At 40.4% G+C, this 25,936-nt stretch overlaps 1 protein-coding gene across 1 annotated transcript in view; it reads left to right on the plus strand.

Moving 5' to 3' along the window:
* DDX31 (DEAD-box helicase 31) overlaps positions 1 to 25,936 on the plus strand; it is a 2,738,529-nt gene that overhangs the window by 1,827,288 nt on the left and 885,305 nt on the right. The window contains exon 16 of the mRNA XM_044057921.1: positions 4,890 to 5,029. Within this exon, the coding sequence (XP_043913856.1) occupies positions 4,890 to 5,029 (140 nt within the window). The remainder of the gene's footprint in view (positions 1 to 4,889; positions 5,030 to 25,936) is intronic.

Here is a 25,936-nt window from a genome sequence, read left to right on the forward strand (position 1 = left end):
TTTATGGAGTGTGACTTGACAAAATCTGCCAATATTCCATAGATGGAAATTGAATTACTATACAAGTGTATCAAAATAAAATCTTCAGACTCACAACACTGGTCTATCACTCTTGTACCTTACAAAAAAGAAGCATTTCTCCCTGTGAATCTTGCGGTAGCATTGTACTTGTGGATCTTTTCTACTGTGTGTTTTTACATTAGGAGGACTGGGTTTATTCATCTTGTGGCAGGAGGTGTTTGCCTGGGCTTATCTGAGTTGGGAAGTACACAAAAGCACCAGATGGCTCATTAGTTACTTTCTGTTTTTTTCTGTGCTGCTGTAAATTTTGCACATTTGTGTGGGTTAGCAGTGCCCTGTACAGTAGCAAATACCCAGAAAGCAAATTTTCCCTCTAGAATGGTGCATAAACCTGCATCCTGTAAACCAGCAAAATAAATACATTGTATGCCGACAAGCTTAGAGTAGCCAGTTGGGCATTGAGTGTCAATACCAACAGATTTAGTAGAATTCAGCATTGTATAAACATTAAAGTTAGTAGAATTGTCAGTGTTTGGCATAATCTGAAAAGCACCCTTATTAGTCTGCACCAACAAAACACCCTTAATAGCCTTCTAACCCCAATACATCACCCCCTTATAGTTCACCAATCAAAGGACAATACGGATATGCAATTTTCTAACTTCTCTGTAGCCAGCTTGGTGGATATAGGCATCTTGAGACAATGGTGCAGTTGTCTTATGTTTACTGACAGCTACTTAATCCTTAAAGAAGCAGTCACAGTATGTGAGAGGTGTACTTACATAATGACATTGTAGGTGAAACTCTTGCATACAGAAGCACATCAGGTTATTGAAACCACACACATACAACACACACACAGACAAACCTGTGCTGAGGCAATTAAAAACAATCCTCCTAAACAACCAAGACTGGCTAGATTGCCTTCTCTCAGAGCTATCCTCAGCAAGCCCAAAAAGCACTCCGAAAAAGATAACACCTAACAACACCACACATACTGTCATTCTCAGTGAAGCTCCAAACACTAAACCACTAAGGCAAGCAAACATAATTCCCAGGACTGTTGTCATAGGGGACTCCATAGCAAGATATACTGATGCCCCTCTAACCAGGCTGATATCTGAAGCCAGGATCTGCCAAATCACGCACACACCCAAGTCATTACGCCACAGGTATCAATATGATTCCACCATAGTCCATGTAGGTGTAAGTGACCCAAGATGTGCCTCCCTGGACTATATGAAGAGCAACATTATGGATCTTTCAGAGTATGTGTCCCAGGCTGGTATGAGCCTAGCAGTAAGCAGCATACTATAGTCACTGACAATGATGACATAGTTTGAGGAAAAAATTATTGATTTCAACAATTACCTATCTTTCTGGTAATAGAATATTTGTCATTTTGGGTGGATATGGTTAAGAGACCACTTTGCTTAACCAAGAATTACCAATATACCAAAATCAACTCATCTGAACCTTGAGGTGTTACTGCTCAATGCCAGGAGCATAAATAAAAAATACACTTCCTCCAAGCCCTCCTCACACTCAAGAATATAGTTACAGAGACATAGTTTAAAGCAGAGAGTAGCTGGCAGTGCAAGGTTTCAGTGGCTTCCACACTTCTTGACCAATAGCTGCACAGACATGGGCTAAAGGTGGAGGTGTCTCAATATACATCAGTAACAATCACACTTCTAGGGTAGTCAGACAGGATGGCAAGCTGGAGTCCTTCACATGCAGATCACCACAGACAAAATCCCATACCATATCCTTGCCAGCTATAGGTCACCCTCCATGTCCCAAGAAGATGACAATGCATACGTGGAACTACTGGAGACAACTTACTATCCAAGCTAACACCCGACTCATGGGAGACTTTAATTACCCCTCTATAGACTGGGAATCCTTTGTGGCCTCAAGTCTCCAGGCACAGAGATTCCTGGACTTTGTAAATTCAAACGCCTTTGAGCAAATAGTGAATACGCCCACTAGAAGTTCCAACATACTGGACCTCATGCTCACAAATATGGGGGAAAGCTGCAGTTCCCCAATGTCTTATTCTCCTTGGTGAGGTCTGATGATATAAGCTGTCTCCTTTGAAATCAGAATCAACTGCATAACCCTAGTAAAACTAGTAACGGTTAGGAACTATTCCAAGGCAAACTACTTTTTATTAAGCAATAGTTTGTCAAAATTCAGTGTCCCTCCAAACTCTGAGAACACAGCAGGCTATGCTGAATGTGTCTCAGAAACTCTGTACAACCATGTCAGTGGCTGCTGTACCTGCCAAAAGTAAGCCTATAACTAATCTTAATAGAAACAAACTGCCCTGGTGGCATCCCATATTAAACAGGATATACAACACAAGGAAAAAATTATGGCAAAAATCCAGAAAGGGTAATTCCCATAAAAATAAAAACCCTCTCATCAAACTAAGTAGGCAACTCTGAGGGCTGATTAGGTCAAGCAGAACCAGCTTTGAGGTTAAGATAGCCTCCCAGGTGAAAGTTAATCATAAGGCCTTCTACAACTATGTCAGAAACCACAAGGGTAGCACCAAACAATGTGCTGAACTGGTGGTTAATGGTGTCACATTCGCCAATCCTGATGATGTAGTCAACCTGTTAGCAGACAAATTCATTTTCGGCTCTTACCCCCTCACCCTCAAACATAGCTCCTCGAACTATAACTATGGGGCATGCACTAGCTGCATTCATTAAAGCCAAGAACACTGCCTCAATGGCCCTGATAACATCCCAGAATGCCTCTTGAACAGTCTAAAATACAACTTAGGACCCCTGCAGTCATTATTTAACCATAATCTTAAAACAAGCTTAGTGCTATGTGAATGAAGGACTGTAACAGTCATCCCATTCATAAAGGAGGACCTTCAACAGATCTTGGAAACTAGAGACCAATTAGTCTGACTAGTCTTATTTGCAAAGCCATGGAAAGAATTGCCATAGAAATTATCAACAAGGACATAAGGTACATCCAGACACTTGATCCATTGTAGTCTGGCTTAGACAAAGTAAGGTCATGCTTACTGAATTTAGTGGACTTCTTTGAAAAGGTCACTGAGGCAAAGGATGAGAGGAAAATGGTGCATACTGCTTACTTAGATCTGGCTAAAGCATGTAATACAAACTTGGTAACTTGTCAACAAACTTGTGGAACTAGGTATAACCCCCTTTATAACACACTGGATAGTTAGCTGGCTGGCTCACTGATAGGACCTTAGAGGTTAGAATCGTTGAGGCCACTTCCACAAATTGGCTGGTTAACATTGAAGTCCCCCAGGGCTCTGTGCTAGGCCCACTTCTCTTTGCCATCTACATCATGGATGTCAAGGCCTCTGGCTAACCAAGTTCGCAGATTGCAAACTGGGAGCAGTCAGTGAGTCCCCCTCAAGATGAGAACACCCTTCAGGAAGGTCTAACACAGACAAACACTTGGTGCCAAAACCATGTCCTAAAACACAATACCAAGAAGTGCATTATAGTACCATTTGGGAAGTCTGCCACCCTGGGTAACTACAACATCAATAAAAACCTTTAAAAGTTGATTCATTAGTCAGGGTTCAGGTAACTTGTGTAGATAGGAACCTAGTCTTTGACCAACAACCAACATTTGTCCAATGTAGTAAGAAAATCCTTCTGTGTTGCTCAACTTATAAGCAAGGGCGTGATGTCCAGGTTCAGAGATGTCATCATGCTACTGTACTCAGCCATTATCAGACCCATCATGCAGTATAATGCCCACCTTCGGTATGTAACTAACCAGACACATGCAGCAGTTGGAACACCTACAAAGGTTCCGTACAAAAAGAATTCAGGGAGTAAACACAATGCCCTAGACTGATCACCACAGTGCTCTGTCTCTTTAGTCAGTATCATAAGAACATCTGATAGATGATCTTTGCCTGGCATGCAAGGCATCCCTGGACATTGTTTTGATGAACACTTGCACATCGGTAAGACAAACAGCATGAGAACTACTAGAATAAAAGACTTAAAAATTGTGCTTGCAACATAAACAGGACTTATTGAAGGGACAAATGTTACCCAGACAATTTCCATTCTCTGGAACGGGCTCCCCATCTATGTTAAGCAGAGTTCCTCCTTATCTCTATTTAATCACAACTTGGACCAGTGGATGGGTAATTAGAAATTCACCCCTGGTCCGGTGCCTGTCTCTCTGATGGACAGAGTCAGTCACTAAATCATCCCCTGTATAAATAAAATTTGTGGGTCACATTTGGGTTGCATGGCTAACTTTTAAGGGCCCTAGTGGCTGTTAGCCTAGTATATACCTATGAACTTATGAGACTCTTGATGGCAGTTTTGAAACCCCATCCACAAGCTGCTGTATTAAAACACTCACCTGGATCATAGCATATGGCAAACTGGGCAAAACGACCTCTCAGTCTTATTGCCACCATATTGGAATTCCTAAACTTGTCAGCCTGGCACTTTTAAACAGCTTCTGAGAACTGACTTAGTCATACAGGCAGCTTGATCTTATTTTTAATTGAAACAGTAATGAAATTACTGTTCTGACTCAGTAAATGTTTCAGCTTATAGCAATTGAATGCTACTTTGCTGTCATATATTCTTCATCTGCTTAGCTTTGTAACTAACTGTAGATATTGTTGTTACATATTGTTGCTTTATACTCAGCTGTTTGGGTTATAACTGAAAGTGGTCTGTATTGTCTGGGTTATAACTGAAAGTGGTCTGTATTGATCAGTTTGCATATCAGAGGAATACATGATTGTTTGGCCTTTCTTTTTTGGAATTGCTCTATAGATGATCATTTGCAGTTTCCAGCTTTCGTTAAACTCCACTTGTACTTGTTTTTCATGCCAGTATAATGCTCCAGTCTCACCTTCTGAGTATGTCCATCGTGTAGGGCGATCTGCCCGAATTGGCTGTCATGGCAACAGTCTGCTGTTTTTAAGTCCTTCAGAAGCTGAATACATCACTGAACTGGCAGCTAATAAGATCAGGTAAGTCAGAAAGTAAATGTATCCTTTAAGTGGTTGTGAATATATTCAGATTGACCCTTCCACTCTGGTGCAGTATTATGTCTCCTACAAGTTAAATACTTGTGATTTATTTATTGGATGGCCAGACTGGGCACTCAGGCCCATTTTCAGCAGAGGCCCGAGGAGAAAAGCTCCATTAGAGTTACAAAAAATTACAAAACTTACAAAGAATTTACAGAAAAAAATGAATCTGTTTCTTAACATCAGAAATGGAGTTTTAAAATTAACCAGTGGGTAATATAAACAAGGCCGAGGTTAATACAATTTAATTTTTGTAGAGTTTTATACAGTAACAAACATGCTGTATTTACATATACAGCAATATACAAATTTCATCTACAAAAGAGAGATGAAAACTAGTATATAGTTATAGACAGGATTTATTTACATTATTTTAAGGTAGGAGAGCTGCAAAGTTAGATGCTGATGATAATCTAGAGATCTGAGAGAGAGACTTGGATGTGAACAAGAAAAGAGCCATGAGTGCAGAGCAGAGATGATTCTCTGGTCATCTAGTGAAGCAGCGATTTTGGTTGCTTTGTTTTGCAGTGTGATACATTGATGTGAACAAAATCATTTGCAAAGTGCAGTTTATCTTTAATGCATTTTTTATTACTAGAGATGATAATGACTTGTGTGATAAGACACCATCTTTGCACAAGTGCACTAAATGTCCGTGCAAGTGCATTACAGTAAAACGTATGAGCAGTTGTCTGATTGGAATGGACACAAAAGTGTTATCATTAAAGTGATTGCTAGCTTAACAGTACAGTTTCAGTGCCATCCCCTGTGATACTTGTAAAAGAAGGTTCTGGGGAGGACTTAATTCATTCAGTCCAACATTACGTAAATCACTCGACTCCTGCCTTCCCTTAAACCTCACTCCTTCTGTACATTATTCTGCATATATTGTTCCCACAAATTCCATTTATTTTATGTAATTGTTTTCCTTCCCTTTTCGAAAGACCCTGCCTCCAATTCTCTTTATCTCCTTCATGATATTCAAATATAATTGCTTTAGATTTTGATTTCCATTTTCTAATAATGTTTTTTTTTTTTTTGGCAGCCAGTAGCATTAAACTTAGTAAGGTCTTACCATGTCCAGGCAATTGAGATCTTGTGTTCCATATCAAAACAATAATTTCCTTAGTTACATCCATTTGCTCCTGCAGCATTTTTGACAAAATACTCTGCAGGGAATTTTTAAAATCTGCCATTTTTTTTTACATCTTAAAAACATGTTCCCAGTTACCAGTATCTGTACAATGTATCAGGATATTTAGGAAGAGCAGGAAGAATACGGGCGTCCTGGCCTGTGACTCAGCGAAACAAACTGAGATGGTGCGATGAGTGGGAATGTGGAAGGAAGAGCTTGTCTGAATGGCTGAAAGTAAGTAGGGGAGAGGTCAGAACGGCAATTTGAGATATATGTGTAGAAGGGTATGGTGTGAAAGCAGAGAGAATGATAAGAAAGATCTCTTAAATTTCATCGTATACAAGGGATGCGGAAGCTTGTCTTGATGCCAGTTATGGATGAATGGAGCACACAGTCTTGTTCATACTGGAGAGTTTATGGATGACTGGGGCACACAGTCTTGTTAATACTGGAGGGTTTATGGACGAATGGAGCACACAGTCTTGTTAGTACTGGAGGGTTTATGGACGAATGGAGCATACAATCTTGTTAATACGGGAGGGTTTATGGATGAATGGAGCACACAGTCTTGTTAAAACTGGAGGGTTTATGGACGAATGGAGCACACAGTCTTGTTAATAATGGAGGGTTTATGGACGAATGGAGCACACAGTCTTGTTAATATGGGAGGGTTTATGGACGAATGGAGCACACAGTCTTGTTAGTACTGGAGGGTTTATGGACAAATGGAGCACACAGTCTTGTTAATACGGGAGGGTTTATGGACGAATGGAGCACACAGTCTTGTTAATATCAGAGGATTTATGGACGAATGGAGCACACAGTCTTGTTAGTACTGGTGGGTTTATGGATGAATGGAGCACACAGTCTTGTTAATATCGGAGGGTTTATGGGCGAATGGAGCACACAGTCTTGTTAATACGGGAGGGTTTATGGGCGAATGGAGTACACAGTCTTGTTAATATGGGAGGGTTTATAGATGAATGGAGCACACAGTCTTGTTAATATGGGAGGGTTTATGGACTAATGGAGCACACAGCCTTGTTAATACTGGAGGGTTTATGGACGAATGGAGCACACAGTCTTGTTAATATCGGAGGGTTTATGGATGAATGGAGCACACAGTCTTGTTAGTACTGGTGGGTTTATGGATGAATGGAGCACACAGTCTTGTTAATACGGGAGGGTTTATGGGTGAATGGAGCACACAGTCTTGTTAATACGGGAGGGTTTATGGGCGAATGGAGCACACAGTCTTGTTAATACGGGAGGGTTTATAGATGAATGGAGCACACAGTCTTGTTAATATGGGAGGGTTTATGGACTAATGGAGCACACAGTCTTGTTAATACTGGAGGGTTTATGGATGAATGGAGCACGCAGTCTTGTTAATATGGGAGGGTTTATGGACGAATGGAGCACACAGTCTTGTTCATACTGGAGAGTTTATGGATGACTGGGGCACACAGTCTTGTTCATACTGGAGGGTTTATGGATGAATGGAGCACACAGTCTTGTTAATACTGGAGGGTTTATGGACGAATGGAGCACACAGTCTTGTTAATACTGGAGGGTTTATGGATGAATGGAGCGCACAGTCTTGTTAATATGGGAGGGTTTATGGACTAATGGAGCACACAGTCTTGTTAATACTGGAGGGTTTATGGATGAATGGAGCACACAGTCTTGTTAATACGGGGGGGGTTTATGGATGAATGGAGCACAAAGACTTGTTAATATGGGAGGGTTTATGGACGAATGGAGCACACAGTCTTGTTAATACTGGAGGATTTATGGACGAATGGAGCACACAGTCTTGTTCATACTGGAGAGTTTATGGATGACTGGGGCACACAGTCTTGTTAATATGGGAGGGTTTATGGGCGAATGGACCACACAGTCTTGTTACTATGGGAGGGTTTATGGGTGAATGGAGCACACAGTCTTGTTAATACAGGAGGGTTTATGGGCGAATGGAGCACACAGTCTTGTTAATACGGGAGGGTTTATGGACGAATGGAGCAGGCAGTCTTGTTAATACTGGAGGGATTATGGATGAATGGAGCACAGTCTTGTTAATATGGGTGGGTTTATGGGCGAATGGAGCACACAGTTTTGTTCATACTGGGAAGTTTATGGATGACTGGGGCAAACAGTCTTGTTCATACTGGAGGGTTTATGGACGAATGGAGCACACAGTCTTGTTAGTACTAGAGAGTTTATGGACGAATGGAGCAGACAGTCTTGTTAATACGGGAGGGTTTATGGGTGAATGGAGCACACAGTCTTGTTAATATGGGAGGGTTTATGGGTGAATGGAGCACACAGTCTTGTTAATACGGGAGGGTTTATGGACGAATGGAGCACACAGTCTTGTTAATACGGGAGTGTTTATGGGTGAATGGAGCACACAGTCTTGTTAATATGGGAGGGTTTATGGACGAATGGAGCACACAGTCTTGTTAATACGGGAGTGTTTATGGGTGAATGGAGCACACAGTCTTGTTAATATGGGAGGGTTTATGGACGAATGGAGCATACAGTCTTGTTCATACTGGAGGGTTTATGGATGAATGGAGCACACAGTCTTGTTAATACGGGAGGGTTTATGGAAGAATGGTGCACACAGTCATGTTAGTACTGGAGGGTTTATGGATGAATGGAGCACACAGTCTTGTTAATACTGGAGAGTTTATGGATGAATGGAGCACACCGTCTTGTTAATACTGGAAGGTTTATGGATGAATGGAGCACACAGTCTTGATAATACTGGAGGGTTTATGGATGAATGGAGCACACAGTTTTGTTAATACTGGAGAGTTTATGGACTAATGGAGCACACAGTCTTGTTAATACTGGAAGGTTTATGGATGAATGGATGGAGCACTCAGTCTTGTTAATACGGGAGGTTTACGGACAAATGGAGCACGCGGTCTTGCTAATATACTGGACGGTTTATGGATGAATGGAGCACACAATCTTGTTAATATGGGAGGGTTTATGGACTAATGGAGCACACAGTCTTGTTAGTACTAGACAGTTTATGGACGAATGGAGCACACAGTCTTGTTAATACGGGAGGGTTTATGGGTGAATGGAGCACACAGTCTTGTTAATATGGGAGGGTTTATGGGTGAATGGAGCACACAGTCTTGTTAATACGGGAGGGTTTATGGACGAATGGAGCACACAGTCTTGTTAATACGGGAGTGTTTATGGGTGAATGGAGCACACAGTCTTGTTAATATGGGAGGGTTTATGGACGAATGGAGCACACAGTCTTGTTAATACTGGAGGGTTTATGGACGAATGGAGCACACAATCTTGTTAATATGGGAGGGTTTATGGATGAATGTAGCACACAGTCTTGTTAGTACTAGAGAGTTTATGGACGAATGGAGCACACAGTCTTGTTAATACGGGAGGGTTTATGGGCGAATGGAGCACACAGTCTTGTTAATATGGGAGGGTTTATGGGTGAATGGAGCACACAGTCTTGTTAATATGGGAGGGTTTATGGACGAATGGAGCACACAGTCTTGTTAATATGGGAGTGTTTATGGGTGAATGGAGCACACAGTCTTGTTAATACGGGAGAGTTTATGGACGAATGGAGCACACAGTCTTGTTCATACTGGAGGGTTTATGGATGAATGGAGCACACAGTCTTGTTAATACGGGAGGGTTTATGGAAGAATGGTGCACACAGTCATGTTAGTACTGGAGGGTTTATGGATGAATGGAGCACACAGTCTTGTTAATACTGGAGAGTTTATGGATGAATGGAGCACACCGTCTTGTTAATACTGGAAGGTTTATGGATGAATGGAGTACACAGTCTTGTTAATACTGGAGGGTTTATGGATGAATGGAGCACACAGTTTTGTTAATACTGGAGAGTTTATGGACTAATGGAGCACACAGTCTTGTTAATACTGGAAGGTTTATGGATGAATGGATGGAGCACTCAGTCTTGTTAATACGGGAGGTTTATGGACAAATGGAGCACACGGTCTTGCTAATATACTGGACGGTTTATGGATGAATGGAGCACGCAGTCTTGTTAATACTGGAGGGTGTGGTGATTGTGCTGTAGAAGAGGACAACAGAGTAATGGAACTTAAAATGATGATGACCTCTGGGAAGGGTCATTGTGGGGTGGACGGGGATCTAACTTAAGTAATGGAACTTAAAATGATGATGACCTCTGGGAAGGGTCATTGTGGGGTGGACGGGGATCTAACTTTCCATCTCTCTTCTTTTTGGCAGACAGTCGAAATAAAGAGCACAAAGTGGGCAGTACAGTGGTATTAAACGCCTCGTGTTAAAAAAGAGTAAGTTATGACTAGTTAGAAACTGAGGGGCTGTACTGCAGTGAAAAGGAAGGTCTGGGCAGTTGTAAGCAGGTATTTGTTTTAGCGAAGGACAACAGAAGGGGCAGGTCTCATTCAAAGTAAAGGAATGAGAAGCTTGTGTCCTGAATGATACTGGGCCGATATAGTTTGTATCTGACTTCTCTGTTATCCTTACCACTTGGCCCTGCAGTGCAGATGCAGACTCCACCCCAATAACATGCAATGTCAGGAACTGATTTTTATTGTCTTATTTAGTATTTCTGATCGTCTGTGTGAAATGGTTAGTCTTTGTTCTCATGTCACATTAAGTTGCTCTACCCTTTATTATTCCATTCTGATAATATATATCAGTCTTATCTTTCTGTCTAACCTTGCCTTTTTCTTGTCATTTTTGTGTGCTTCAATCTCTTTATACCTCCCTTTATTGATTGCTTAGTGTGTTCCCTAATTATTTTCTCCTTAAAATAGTCTTAGCTTTATTTTGTAGTGAATTAGCTTTTTAGAAGTAAGGATGTGAGACTGATGTTTGTTCTTGTATTAGGCTTCAGATTTCACGGGTAGTCACAAAGAAAAATATCTCCTCTGAATATTTCCTAGTTGCGGGAGAAAGCTGGTGACTTGGTGGATGTTTTAAGGTAATTTACAGTGTTATGTAAGGTTAGGTGAATTTACTGAACTCATTAGCACTTCAGTGTGAAATTGTGACATTGACTGGACTTGGTTTCCCTACTGAATGTAATGATGTCTACTGATATGCTGGTAGAGCCGGTCGTATGCTTCATCCCCTTCTTTGTCTTGAATTACCATTGCTCTGGAAATGTCTCCTGATCTAGAACTAGAACAGAGGTCTTGAATTACCATTGCTCTGGAAATGTCTCCTGATCTAGAACTAGAACAGAGAGAGGCTCATTGTATGACACGTATTATTCAAATTTTTTTATCTGTACTACTTTATCCCCTGTTGTAGGATGTGCTGTTTGTGTGTTAGGTTGTTTGTTATAACAAATCACTATGCTTGGCCCTCGCCATGGTAGCCCCAAGTTGTGTACACGCAGTCTCACATAAATTGCATGAGCCTTGATTTGACCAACAGCTGTATTCACTTTGCAGAGAAAATTGTAGTCCAGAATATTGCTGGTGTTTTGCAGGTCTGTGGAGTAATAAGTGTTACAGGGTGAGCTATCATATAAAAAAGCTGCTCACCTAACTAGGTCTCAGAAGCAGCAAACTGATGAACCGTGCTCTTCTGACAGGATGACAGACTCTGCAGCCCAGCCTGCAGTGCCAGGTTGAGCCTATTCAACTCACCAATCTGAACAGTCTGCTGAGTTTTAATTGGTCAGGTTGTCACCTCCACCTCCTTATACCCTGGGCTTTATTGTGACCATAAGCAGAATTTAGGGTATATCTCAACTGGTGGTCAGTATTCCTTATTACCACAAGCTCATTACTGGGATCTTGGGAATGCACCTAACAGCGTACTGGCTGTTTCAATGAGGGATGACTTTTTTCTATTTGCCCTGAAAGAGACTCATTTCACTTCTCCTCAGATGCTTTCCCTCTGTCCTGATATCTATAACAGTTATTGCCACATCAGTCACCTTCCGTTCTTTCGAAAGGTTATTTGGAAATTATCTTACACTATATGAGATTATAGACCTCTTTTGTCCTGGGGTCCCCTTTTGCAATTGAACCAGCAACCTAACCCATATTAGAGTCGACAGTGATCTGCTGTTGGCTTCAGACTAGTACTGTTACTGTTGGCTACAGATCAGTACTGTTACTCACTCTTTGTTATGCGCTGAATCTCTCAGCAGCATAGCACTTATCCTGGCATCTTGGTGAACTGTTTAGAGTCCTTCTATGGCCTCTACAGTCCTTGTCTGTCTCATTTCTCACCTCTCAGGCCACACTAATAAGGTTGTCTTGGGAATTACGTATTTCTTTATTATACCTTATTGATTACTACTTAGTGCAGAGCTCAATCCTTAGTCCTGTTTTTTTTCCCCACAGTGTTTTATAATTCTTTTGGAACATTGGAGTGGTTGGAACATAGCATTGTCATATGGATAACACCCAGCTTTCTTTCTCCTCCCACAGGATGATATGGTGACTACAGATACCCTCCGTGATGTCCTCCAAAACAGAGGTTATGGTAATTAACAGCACCTGTAATACTCCTCTGCTGCCTGTTTCCAAAGCATACCTTTATGGCACCAGTTAGCTTAAAGTTTTTCTGCAATGTGCGTAATTTAGGAGTGATTTTAGATAATTGACTGATGCTTACTGAACAGATGTAACTATAGAGGATATCATCAGTCTTTTCCCATCTTCCTGATGTTTCCGGGATAAAGCACCTTTTTCCTCAAGCCAGCCTCTCAGTAGTTGCATCTCTGGCCTTGGTCTAGAACTCACTAACAGTGAGGCTGACCATTTGCAGCAAGGCTATTTACTGTGGATCTTCTCACTACTAATATATAATACCTGTGCTTGCTTGCAGCCTCTAGTGGCTCCTAGCTTGCTTCCACATCATCTTTAAAATGTTGGTGTTAGTTTATTTGTCCTTGGGTGACTTTGGTACCTGTTACCCAAAGGAGATTGTTGTGCTCATGTCAGGGTTTTTTGCTTAGCCTCCCAGGGGCTTATAGTGGTGGTCCCACAGACGTTGATGGAATCTTCAGGCTTGCTTTTGCTTATCAGATCACACCTATAGAACTTCATCGATGGCTTCAGGGGTGTTAAACATTGTCCTGTTTCTGCAAGTAGTTTATCACTTATCTCTTTTAGCAGGCATTCAAGAGTGGGGTTTGATTTTATTAGTTCCTAGTACCTACACTCTTATAGTTTTGAACCCTGTAAATCTGATGGTTTGATGTTATTTTAATGACAGACTTTTTTAAGATGTCGTCTATCTGTTCTTATTTATTTATTATCAGTATGTGTGTTCATGTATTGTATCAAGGCTGTTTATGTTTTCCTGATGTCACTTTGTATCTGGTGCTTTGTTGAAAAACGTTTAAAGTTGAAGATGAAGAATGTTCTTACTAGGGAGCAGCCTTAGTCTGGAATTTAATATCCTTCTGACATAAACTGAAGACATTTGTTCTGATGCAACACTGTTATTATACATATTTGTGTAATGTATGTTTATTTGGGTTAAATGATTATTTAACTATATTACCTACATTGAAAGAAAAGGCAGGACAGGTTTAAATGCCTTATTCCTTTATATTCCTTCATATTGTTCTAAATGAGAACATATATATGTATATATATATATATATATATATCTGTGTGTGTGTGTGTGTGTGTATTTAAATATTTTATTTTTGTAGTGGTTTTAACCTATATTAATTCCATTGAACACCTCTGTGTAAAATTGTTGAATATAAACATGAAAATGCATTTTTTTAAAAAAAGTTTTTCATGCACAAGCATTGAATACTTCGTAATGAATTTTACCATATGTTTTGTAATTGGGTGGTAGAAGAGCCAATCATTGTTAAGCTCTAATTATTTAAACACATTTTTTATGACTACTATGTTATTCTGATGAAGTCAACTGGCATTGACGAAAGCGCTTAATTTTTAAACCTGGAATAAATTATATTTTGAGGACTCACAACATTAGTGCTCTTTCTTGTTTCACTTGTGGTTGAGCACTATTGCACCACTTTTTTGGTTTGTTTGTTTAGTTCATGGTGCTGGTTGTAATGGAGTCCCCAGAAACTTTTAATTTGTCGCCTACTTCTGAATCTGGGCAACATACTGAATTGTTACTCATTAAAAAAGACGTAGCGGAGCTTAAAGGGGAGCTTACTCGGTTGATTGAACTGCTCTCCCAGTCCCATTCTAGTGATCTCAATTCACTTTCAACTTTGGATACTCGTAAGGAGGATAAAGGGCATTCCAATACAGAGATCACTAACTGCAGTCCTAATTCCTTGTCCTACCACCTTAAGAAATGTGGTGATGTCCTCAAGATGGCTCAGGTTCATCATGGCGAACCTGAACAGCATCTTTTTTGTGATGGCAAGCATGCATCCGAAGTAAGAGATGGTTCAGCTTCCTTTTTACCTACGAGTGTTGGTAGGTCTAATTGTGCGGTACATTTTAGAGCTGATATTGAAGATATCACGGAAAACAATTTAAATTCAATACGCCAAAGTGATAATTCAAATAAAGGTATGGCTGTTTCTAATTCAGATACTGTAGAGTCTACTGCTTGTTTAGAGAGAATTTCTCATCTTAACGGCAGGGACAATACTTCACATGAAGTGAATGCAACCTCATTATGTGCATGTAACCATTCCATTGCTACTAAAGAAATTGTTGGTGGTAATAAAGTAAAGGAACATTATGGGGGCACTGGTTCAAGAACATTTCTCTTTCTCTAATACTACAAGTATGGATAAAACATTTAATAGTGGCAAAGACAATGGTCACTATAATTATAAATCTTTGAAAGAGATGATTTACTCTTTTGAGAAAAGACTTTTCAGGTATAAGATGTGTCAAATTGAAATATGTTACCTGAACGAATGTATCAAAAAGAAAGTAGTGCCACAAGGTTTGAGCATTTAAATTTCCTTTTGGAATTCATTACAACACAGAAATTGTTAATGTGTTTACCACTATGCTCAACAAGTGAGGACTTGAATTGCTTAGTAAAAGTGTATTTTATTATGAGCAAATGGAAAGAAGGTTGCACAAAGAAGTTGATGATCTTAATGAGATGATTTTTAACGATTTATTGTTTGCACAGTATGAAGGTTTTTATAATAAGGTGATAATAGGTTGATAAAAAATGTGATAATATTTTCAACAAGAAAGTTAAAAAATTAGATAAAGATTGTAAGCAGTATAAATACTGTAAGGTATACCCCATTGATAAATTCATTTTCAGTAACAGTGATAAAGTTGACTGTTTTCCCACAACTCAAAATGGTGAAGTTGATGTAGATCATGTAGATTTTGAGTTAACAGGAGAGGAGGAACATTCTATAGAGGAAGAGGAGAGTAATCTGTTAGATTATCAGGATTTTCCACTTCCAAGATGCTCAGAAAGAATAGCGAGTGGGAAACAAGGGAATTATCAAACCTGCATCAAGGTAGCACAACAGTACAGAGGTCTTCCCAGGTGGTAGGAAAGCCAGTTTTACTTAAACAAGTTAGCAATGTTCAGCACACTTTAAACAGGTTTCATATTTACAATTACACCGATAGGGTTATTTCAGAAGAATACTTTTCCCTATTTTCTAAGGGATTTAAATTTGTACTCATGAAAATCCCAGACATAGCTGATACATTAGTTGATGTGCAACTTTATTTAAGAAAATTAAATTTAAAAATAATGCATTCAGATAAAGAAGAAAGTTACACTACTAATTGTCCTACTAGAACATTGAGAAAAAAGTGTTTATAATGCCCCCTTACATCCCCTTATCACTACTTTTGAGAAGGTTGTCAAGGAAGATATTTACAAAACGTGGGGCAACTAGAGAAGAATATTCTCAAACCTCAGTATAAATGAGAGGAATTTATTAAAAAACTTGAGGGAGGACAGAAGTATACGTGTTATGATACCTGACAAGGGTGGTGGAATTATATTATACAATTCTGAGGATTACACAAACATTATGCACACTATTCTGTTTAATGCTGAAAATTATTCTACATGTTCTAGGAACAAAATACATATTTCCTATCAAAGGATAGACAGCTTTTTATATGAGTATGTTATGGACCAGAGGATTTCCAAGGTAGATTATGATTTTCTTTTGAATATACACCCTAACATTCCTGTTATTTTCGGTATACCGAAAGTACACAAAAATATTGAGACACCACCCTTCAGGCCCATTGTGGCAGCTGCTGGTTCAAAAACACATAATTTGGCTGTTTATGTTGACAAAAAAGTTAAATATGTGGTTAAACAGTTTTCACATTTGGTCAAAGATTCCTGGGAATTTTGGGACAATTAAAAAGTGACCTGTGGTGTGCTGATTCTTTCTGACCATTTATGTACAAGATTTGTTTTCTTGTATTCCCAAACAAGAAGGGTTACATTTCTTTGAAGAAATACTCTATACCTGTTCGAAATTCTCCCTGAGATTAGTTTAGTATGTGAACTTATGGGACTTATCTTGGAAAACAACTACATATATTTTGAGGGGGAATACTTCCAGCAGGTCAAGGGAGTGACGATTGGAGCCGCTTGTGCTCCAACATATGCTAACTTGGTCCTGTTAGGTTGGGAAAGAGAGCATGTTTTTAAAAGTGAGTTTTTTTCTAATGTTGCATTTTATTGCAGGTTTTTGGATGATATTTTTATTTTATGGAAGAGAACTCCTGCATCCATTCCATTATTCACCCAATACCTAAACCAAACTACTAATTTTTTAAAATTCACATTCAATTTTCGCAAACAAGAAATCCACTATTTGGATACCACGATAATTAAGGACCATGAAAAGTTTATTTCTAAAATCTACCGTAAAAAAACTTTTTGTAATAGTTATTTACGTTTTGATGGCCATCACCCTATGTCACAAAAGAAAAGTATCATCAAGGGACAAGCCATCAGGGTTGCCAGAATGACATCTTTGAAACATGACATTATTCAGGAATTTATTTGCCTAAAGGACATGTTCCTTGAGAGGGGCTACCCTGGTGAGCTTATTGATACCATCCTCAGTGGAGTACTATTTGATTGGGGAAAAAAATATGCGTCTTTATTAGGTAGAGGTTTGAATAGAATAAACAATTCAGGAACAACCATTGAGTATCCGAACAAAGTTGATTTTCAACAAACATGTGTTGTCCAATATAGTCCCTTATACCATCAGGTTAAGGAAACACTTTGCAAAAATTGGAGTATTTTTAAAACTAATAATGAAATGTTTCAAGTCTTAGGTGAGAAGCCTTTATTTTCAACCAAAATTGGCCCTAATCTAAAATCAATCTTGGAAAACAAAAACAAACATCAAGGTGAACATGCAAATTCAAATGGCAGTAGACCCTGTGGTAGATGCTCTTATTGTTCATACATCTTACAAGATAATTCTATTTCTCTAGATAATAAAAATAAGAGTATAGTTTACCTGAGAAGAGGTAACTGCTATTCCAGTAAGTTGGTAAACATCGCCAGGTGGAATACCTGTACATCTTTTTACATTGGGAAGACAGAAAGGCTATTTAAAACCAGAATATACGAACATTTATACGATATAAAAAAATAAAAAGGAAACTAATGTTTTGTATAAGCACAGTACCCAATGTGTAGATTTTAGTGGGTTTAAATTTGCCATTCGGGACCTTGTGCATATTGAAGTTAGAGGGGGAGATTGGCAAAATGTTTTAAACAAGAAAGAATTATTATGGCAATTAAGACTAGTTGCCAACTTCCCTCCAATGTTAAATGATTATTTAACTATATTACCTATATTGAAAGAAAAGGCAGGACAGGTTTAAATGCCTTATTCCTTTATATTCCTTCATATTGTTCTAAATGAGAATATATATATATATATATATATATATATATATATATATATATATATATATATATATATATATATATACACATACATACATATGTATTTAAATATTTTCTTTTTGTAGTGGTTTTAACCTATATTAATTCCATTGAACACCTCTGTATAAAATTGTTTAATATAAACATGAAAATGCATTTTTTTTTTAAAAGTTTTTCATGCACAAGCATTAAATACTTCCTAATGAATATTGTACCATATGTTTTGTAATTGGGTGGTAGAAGAGCCAATCATTGTTAAGCTCTTATTATTTAAACACATTTTTTATGACTACTTTGTTATTCTGATGAAGTCAACTGGCACTGACGAAACCGCTTAATTTTTAAACCTGGAATAAATTATATTTTGAGGACTCACAACATTACTGTTCTTTCTTGTTTCAGTTGTTGTGGTTGAGCACTATTGCACCACTTTTTTGGTTTGTATGTTTATTTGTGTATAAATTTGTGAACCAAGGCAGAGGACTGATCCATGTAAACCATTTTCTTATTCAGCTTACATGTTCATTTATGCGCACCACAAAAATATGGAATAAGTAAAAGAGAGAGGAGTCTATAGAAATAGAAAAGTGTGAGGAAGAAAATATTTTGTATTGAATAGTAAATAAGTTATATTATTAAAGAATACATAGTATAATGTATGGTATAGTACATATAGTACACACTATAATATATAATTTAATACATATAGTATGTAGTATAATACATAGTATAGCACATATAGTATAGTACATATAGTATGTAGTATAATACATAGTATAGCACGTATGTTATAGTACATAGTATAATACATAGTATAGCACGTATGGTATAGTACATATAGTACATAGTATAATACATAGTTTAGCACAGTATAATACATAGTTTAGCACGTATGGTGTGGTAGATATAGTACGTAGTATAGTACATATTATAGCACGTATGGTATAGTACATAGTATAGCACATGTATCCCTCCTTATCCAATGTCACTATGCTTGGGTAAAATGGGAGTCGGCTGGCACCATGACCTCAGTTCTTTTTCGCTGTCGGAGCCAAAAGCAGAATGGCAGTCAGTGCTTCAGTCAGTCTGCACCATAGAAAGAAGACTCCAAAAAGATAAGTACTCCATTGGGGAACCTTTTATGTATCTTTTGACTAATGTCAGAGAAAATTAATAATAGTCTCTGCTGTGACAAACAGATTACACACTGGGACTTCCGCACCTTTTGTGTGACTTGCACAGGCCCGGCGCACAATGTTCCCAGTTGCCGTTTTTGTGTCTGATAACAGGACAGTTAGGCATAGGGCTGAGATTCTGGCTAGATACCTTAGTGAGTCTTCACGCTGTTCGCATCCTATGACGTCCGTCAGTCAATATGAGGTAGATATCCCTAAGAGAAAAAAGGGTAAGGATAAATGCCTCAGGCTAAGGGCCTCGGATGATGCCCACTCACTATCAGCCAGTCCTCCTAGGGTTATTATTAATGAAGAAGGTGAGGTGCTTTCACAGTCCCCTTCTGCAACCAAGGTGGTGGTGCAGGCCCCTATCGAGACCCATTTGGAATTTGATATGCCCTCTGATCCAGCGACATCTTTTCAAGCCATAGGACTCAATTCATAAGTTCGTTCCGGGACCGCTTTGCAAGCCCTGGCTTCTGACTGAGCTAAGACCAACGATGGGTTTTTGCATCACAAGGACTTTGTAGCAGTTTTTCGTCTGATGGAGATGGGCACCCATTCTATATCAGATGCCAGAATCAGACCTAAGCCTAACACTGCTTATCAAAAAGCAGCTCCCTCCTAGCCCCAATGTAGGCCTACCAGCTGACATTCCCAGGCTTACCAGCAGGATCTTGTGAGATTGGCTAAAGACCTAATTTCTCTAGTTAGATCCAGACAGCACCCCCCAAGCCCTCCCCTGGTAAAGGAAAAAGGGACACCCAGCCAGAAGACCTTTCTGTCCCCTTTGAGTCAGATGATGATTCTGACCAGGAGGACTCTACCTTTGAAGAAGGTTTTTCCATTGCTTCCTTTGGAGATTCAGACTCTGAAGAGAACCTGGCTTCAGCTTCACCTTCTGAGGATATTTCCTTTGGGGAAAGACTTATAACGGAAAGCACAAGGCTACCCTCAATCGAAGAAAAGAATTAGGGAATGTCCTAACCTCCCTGAACACAAACTCCTTGCTATACCTCCTGTCTTAAAGGTGGTCGACGATGCATTTCAAGACTCCTCTTTAAAACCAGACTCCCTGCCTCCTGCTCCTAGAAAGTCTGACAGATTTTATGGGGTTCTGGATTTACACAAACATCTTTTCTAGAACCCTGTAGCAGACTCTGAGGTTGTAACCTCTGGCCCTAAGGGAGCCAGAGCTAGCTCTTCCAAAGACCTCTTGCCTACTGACAAGGAATGTGGGGCCTTAGACAGATTTGGCAAAAAGGTTTACACATTTTCTGGCTCCCAATGAGAACCTTGAATTACCAGTTTCACATAGTTAAATACCAAGAAATTATTCTGGATCAGAAGAAGCAGAAACGGATGGGCATAGAGAGCAAGAGTCTGTCTAAAGAGTTATTAGACCTTTGTAATTCCTGTTCTCAGGTAGCAAAGCACTTCCTGCACTGTGGCTATGATGCTATAAAAGCTTCCTTTAGGGCTGAATCTACAGGCTCTGTCGTCCAAAGACATGCTTGGCTGAGGGAGCAGTCCCTGCCAGAGCATGTCAAATTCAACCTCTTAGATGCCCCTTTGGACAAAGACTTTCTCTTTGGCCCCAAGGCTGAGGTTGTGCTCAACAAAATGGAAGATAAGGCCAAATCCATGCAGATTGTTAAGGACTTTCTTCAACTCCATCCTGCACATTTCAGCAGAAACTACCATACTAAGTTTTTGTCATTTCCTTGCCAGTCTAAGGCTAGGCAAAAAAAAGCCACATAGGGAAGGGATCCAAAGGCCCAGGCAGTGGCTGTGAAGATTGGGTGAAGATAGATGAAGGCTGCCAGCCTAGCCAGATAGAATTTTGGAGATAATTCTGTCATCTGTAAATATTAATGTAAACCACAGGCTTGTTGTCTTAAATGGTAAAAATAGTGTTACCCGTGGAACTGAAAAAAATGTAACCGTGCACTCTGCTGACCAAGTAAAACATGTTGTGACTCTTTGATGTAAACACGGCTCCGGCCGGTCTAGATGAAGGAATTCTCACTATTGTTTTAAGGCCAGAGTTAATGGCCAGAATTTGCATGCATAAATGTCCTTTATTGCTTTGGTTTCTGCCCAGAGGTGAAGAATGTAAATATAGTTTCTGTTAGCCTGGGAACCCAGGGAAGTGTAACAAATGATGTAATGTGAACCAGGAATGTGATTTTTAAAACAGAGAGAATCATAGAGCATTAAGCATTTTTGTCTGGTTCCTATTAGAAGACCAAAGGCACATTCTTTTGAATGCGTCTTGGTCGAACATAAAAGACTGAAACGGCAAAATATCGAAGCAGCATGTAAACAAACTCTTTCCCTGGGAAAAACTTCTCTTGGCCGCTTCAGTACTTTGCCATTTTTGGCACCGTAGTGCAGTCTTGGTGTTGGTATATTTAAGTCAGGGTGTGGACTTTTTTTTGTTGAACAGTGATTTTTTTCCCTTGGAAAAAAAATCGCTGTTCTGACAGTTCGATATTGTAAGCTTTTGCTTACATAGAGTTGATTAATCACCGTCCGCTTTTTTAAGCATTCAGTGATGTAATATAGACCCTTTTTGTCTTGACCATCCCACTCATCAGCACTGTCTTGCTCTATATGTAAGTTTATCTTAGACTTGTGTTTTCTCTTAGAAATAGCTAGAAACTAGAAAGATTAGACTAAGTGTTTTTCTGTGATGCCAGAACTGTACTACTGAATTATTTTAAGTATTTTCTCTGTGATCTCTGAACTCTTGAGTAGCACTGTGCAGTAAAAAGTATTGTCTTGTGTTTTGACTATTTGTTATTAAATATTTTAAACCCTTTCAACTGTGGCTGTTTTTGTAGAGATAATTTAAGCTCTTTAGAGTACTTGCATGCCTTTGGTAAAATTGTACAAAGCCACTTCAATAACTTTAGCCCTGGGCTATACTACCAACTGGATAATAATATTGCACAGTAATAATTGGACACCCTTTTAAGGGCCTTTGAGTAGCTGATAAATATTAGTGGGTGGTGGCAGCTGGTACTACCATATAGTCTGGGAAAAAGGGGCACAGTTGGAGAACCTGTGCCAGCCTTCCCCAGGAGTTTCTGTGTGGTTGTATAAACTCTTCTCAAAGTGTATGTGTGTGTGTGTGTGTGTGTGTGTGTGTGTGTGTGTGTGTGTGTGTGTGTGTGTGTGTGTGTGTGTGTGTCAGCTACTTGGGCAGGGACACAAAGCACTGGTTGGACAGAGAGGGTGCTGGAGGTTTTAGCTTGCCCACTAGGCTGAGATCTGGACCCTATAGCTGTGCCAGTGGGGAGTCTTATTGGGGTTTTGGAGAGCAAGGGAGCGACCAGCCCCGGACTGACTGTGATCTCTGTGTGCTCTTAAGGGAAATTGCACTTTACTGTGTGTATTTGTTATCCTTTCATCCTATATGAGACACCTCTCACTGGTGTTAGTGGTGAGGATTGAGGCTCCTTGATTACTGGGCCAGGGCATGAGAGTCACATATTAATTGTTTGGCAGTGGTGGGATATCCACACCACATATTAATTGGTTATCAAAAATTAATTGGCTTGTAGTGGTGTGGGTAGAGTGAATTCCTGTAGCTTGTGTACAGTGAGCTTTGAAGGTGTTTTGTACTCTAAATCAGCCATGCAGTGAATACTCTAGAGTTCAGATCACAATTGTTTTATTTCTTTTGTTAGTTTAGTTAGTCAGGGTGAGCAGGCAGCATGTCAGCAGAGGAGTATGGAAAGCTGACGAGGAGCTAGCTGTCCGAGATGTGCCAGGCTAGGAGACTGGTGCATGGAAACCTGACTAAGGCAGACCTGATTGCAGCCTTGGTTACAGCTGCATCCAAAAACAGCAACCAGGAGGACAGTCAGACTGGCAGTGGAGATATAATACCCTCGGAGAATAGATGCCTCAACCTTTCTGCAGAAGACTTAAAAATCCATCTGGAGCTAAAGAGACTTGAGTTGGAGGCCAGGCGTTTGGAGATAGAAGCAGCTGAGAGACTGAGGAGTCTACAGGCAGAGGAGAATGAGAATCTGCAATGCCTGGATGCCGAGGAAAAGGAGTGGCAGAGGAAGCATGAGAGGGAAATACTGACTCTTCACCAGAGTCATGGAGGTAATGGGGGAGGGAGTAACTGGAGCCCAGAATCACAAAAGGTCAGTAAATTTCTTCCGCAATTTAAAGTGGGGGATAATTTTGATAGTTTCATTCATATGTTTGAGAGGGTATGCAAACAGTATGGTGTTGACCAAAGGCTCTGGGTACGGTTCCTGACCCCCTTACTCCATGGTAAAGCTGTAACTGTTTTGTCAAAAATGTCTGACGTTGCATTTTTTGATTATACTGCTGTTAAAAATCACTTGTTAGAATTGTTTAAGCTAACACCTGAAATGTATAGGAAAAGGTTTTGTGAGCATAGACGCAAGGCAGATGAAAGTGTGTGTGAATATGTTGCTGAACTGAGCACTTATTTCCATAGGTGGGTGAGTGGATGTCGTCAACACCTTTGAAGGGCTGGCAGACCTTTTGGTGAGGGAACAAGCCCTTAGCACTTTGCCTGAGGACATGTGGATCTGGTTAGCTGATAGGCAATGTGCCACTTCAGATGAGTTGGGGAAGAAGGGAGACCTATACCTGGCAAGCAGGGCAGCCCTGCACAGGAAACGGACCCCTAGTACTGCTCATGGGTCTAAAGGACCCCATGGTGGGCAGCACAGACTGTCCCAACAGAATCTGCTGGTAGCAGGGAATGCCACTAGTACAGGTACACGTCCAGGAGCTGGGGATAAATGTTTTGAATGAAACCAGTGGGGCCATGTGGCATACAGATGTCCACAGAGGCAAGGTGGGGAACAAAAGGTGAGTGAGCCAGTAAGTGTTAAAGACAACATGCCAATAGTAAGTTGTCTTGGAGATAATAAGGTTACCAAACTACCATCCTGCAGATGTCCTGATAGAGAAGGATTTGGATGAGGGAGTACCATGTGTTTGTGCAGTTACACGCAGTCAGGCTAGGAGACATGCATGTGAGTCTGGTAGCCTGGGGGAGACGCAGACAGACTGCGTACTTGCAGCCAGGACTGGTGAGGTGGTTTACTTCAGGGAGGGAGCTACCCTGTAGCAGTGAGACTGAAGATGAGCCACAGCTGCTTGGGGGTACTGATGGTCCCTTGGCCAGAGTGACTGCAAAGGTAGAGGGGAGTAGTAGTACCCAGGCTGACAGTGAGGCACCACTGTCAGAGGATGCCAGACTTCCTGTGGAAGAGGAGCTGGGAAGGGTTACAAGGAGAGAGTTGAGACAGGCTCAGCTCTCGGACCCTACATTGCAAGGCCTGATGTAGGTAGCTAAGGAGGCACCTGATTCTCAAGGAAAGGGGGAACCTGTATACTGGGACAAAGGGTTACTACAGAGAGTGGACCAGTGAGGGAGGGTCAGAAGGTGAGAGAGTACAGCAGTTGGTAGTGCCTAGAGCCTACCGTCTGGCACTTCTAGCTATAGCCCATGATATTCCCTTTGCAGGTCATATGGGCATAAAACTTACAAAGAGGCATATTATGCAGAACTTCTATTGGCCTGAAATTTCCAGAGATGTAACAGGGTACTTCAGAACCTGTGAGCAGTGCCAAAAGGTAGGCAAGGCAGGAGACAAGGTGAGAGCTCCTTTGATGCCTTTGCCTGTGATTTAGGTGCCATTTCAGAGGGTTGCTATGGATATTGTGGGTCCTCTGAGTACCCCAAGTTCCACAGGGTAAAAGTATATCCTAGTGGTAGTGGAGTATGCTACACGATGCCCCGAGGCAGTGGCTCTGTCCTCCATTGAGGCAGAGAAAGTGACAAATGCATTATTAGCGATTTTCAGCAGGGTAGGTTTCCCAAAAGAAATACTGACTGACAGAGGTGCCAGTTTTATGTCAGACCCTGCTGGCTTGTCTTTGGAAGTCCTGTGGGGTGAAGCACATGAAGACCACCCCCTACCATCCCCAGACTAATGGTCTTGTTGAGAAGTTAAACTCTACAATCAAGTCCATGCTATGGGCATTTGCAGATTAGTTTAAGAGGGAGTGGGACAAATATTTGCCCCATCTGTTGTTTGCTTGCTTGCTTGCAGAGAGGTTTCCCAGGAATCCACAAGTTTTTCACCCTTTGAGTTGCTGTATGGGCATAGGGTGAGGGGACCTCTAGATTTAATTCAAGATGAGTGGGAAGGTGAGTGTGAGTCTCACAAGGAGTCTGTTGTGGCATACGTCCTAAACCTCAGGACAAGGCTGAAGGAACTCATGGGCTTGGCCCGGAGAACCTGGCAGAAGCCCAACAACAGAAAAAGATGTGGTATGACAGAAATGCTCGAGCTAGAGAGTATGCTGTGGGGCAGCAGGTGATGGTTCTCATTCCTGTAGACACAACAAGTTTCAAGCAGCTTGGGAGGGACCCTACAAGGTGGTAAGAAAGTTAAGGGATGTTAACTACATGGTGGAACTGCTATGCAGAAAGCAGGGGCACAAACTGTACCATGTTAAAATGATGAAATCTTACCATGATAAGGAGGCCCTTGTGCTGAGCATTTGCAGTGGATTGCAGGAAGAGTCTGAGGGAGATCTGGTGACTGATCTCCTCAGTGAAGCTCGGGCTGACACCTC

Source organism: Protopterus annectens, chromosome 16.part0 (assembly GCF_019279795.1).
Source record: "Protopterus annectens isolate FY-2018-M chromosome 16.part0, PAN1.0, whole genome shotgun sequence".
NCBI lineage: Eukaryota > Metazoa > Chordata > Ceratodontiformes > Protopteridae > Protopterus > Protopterus annectens.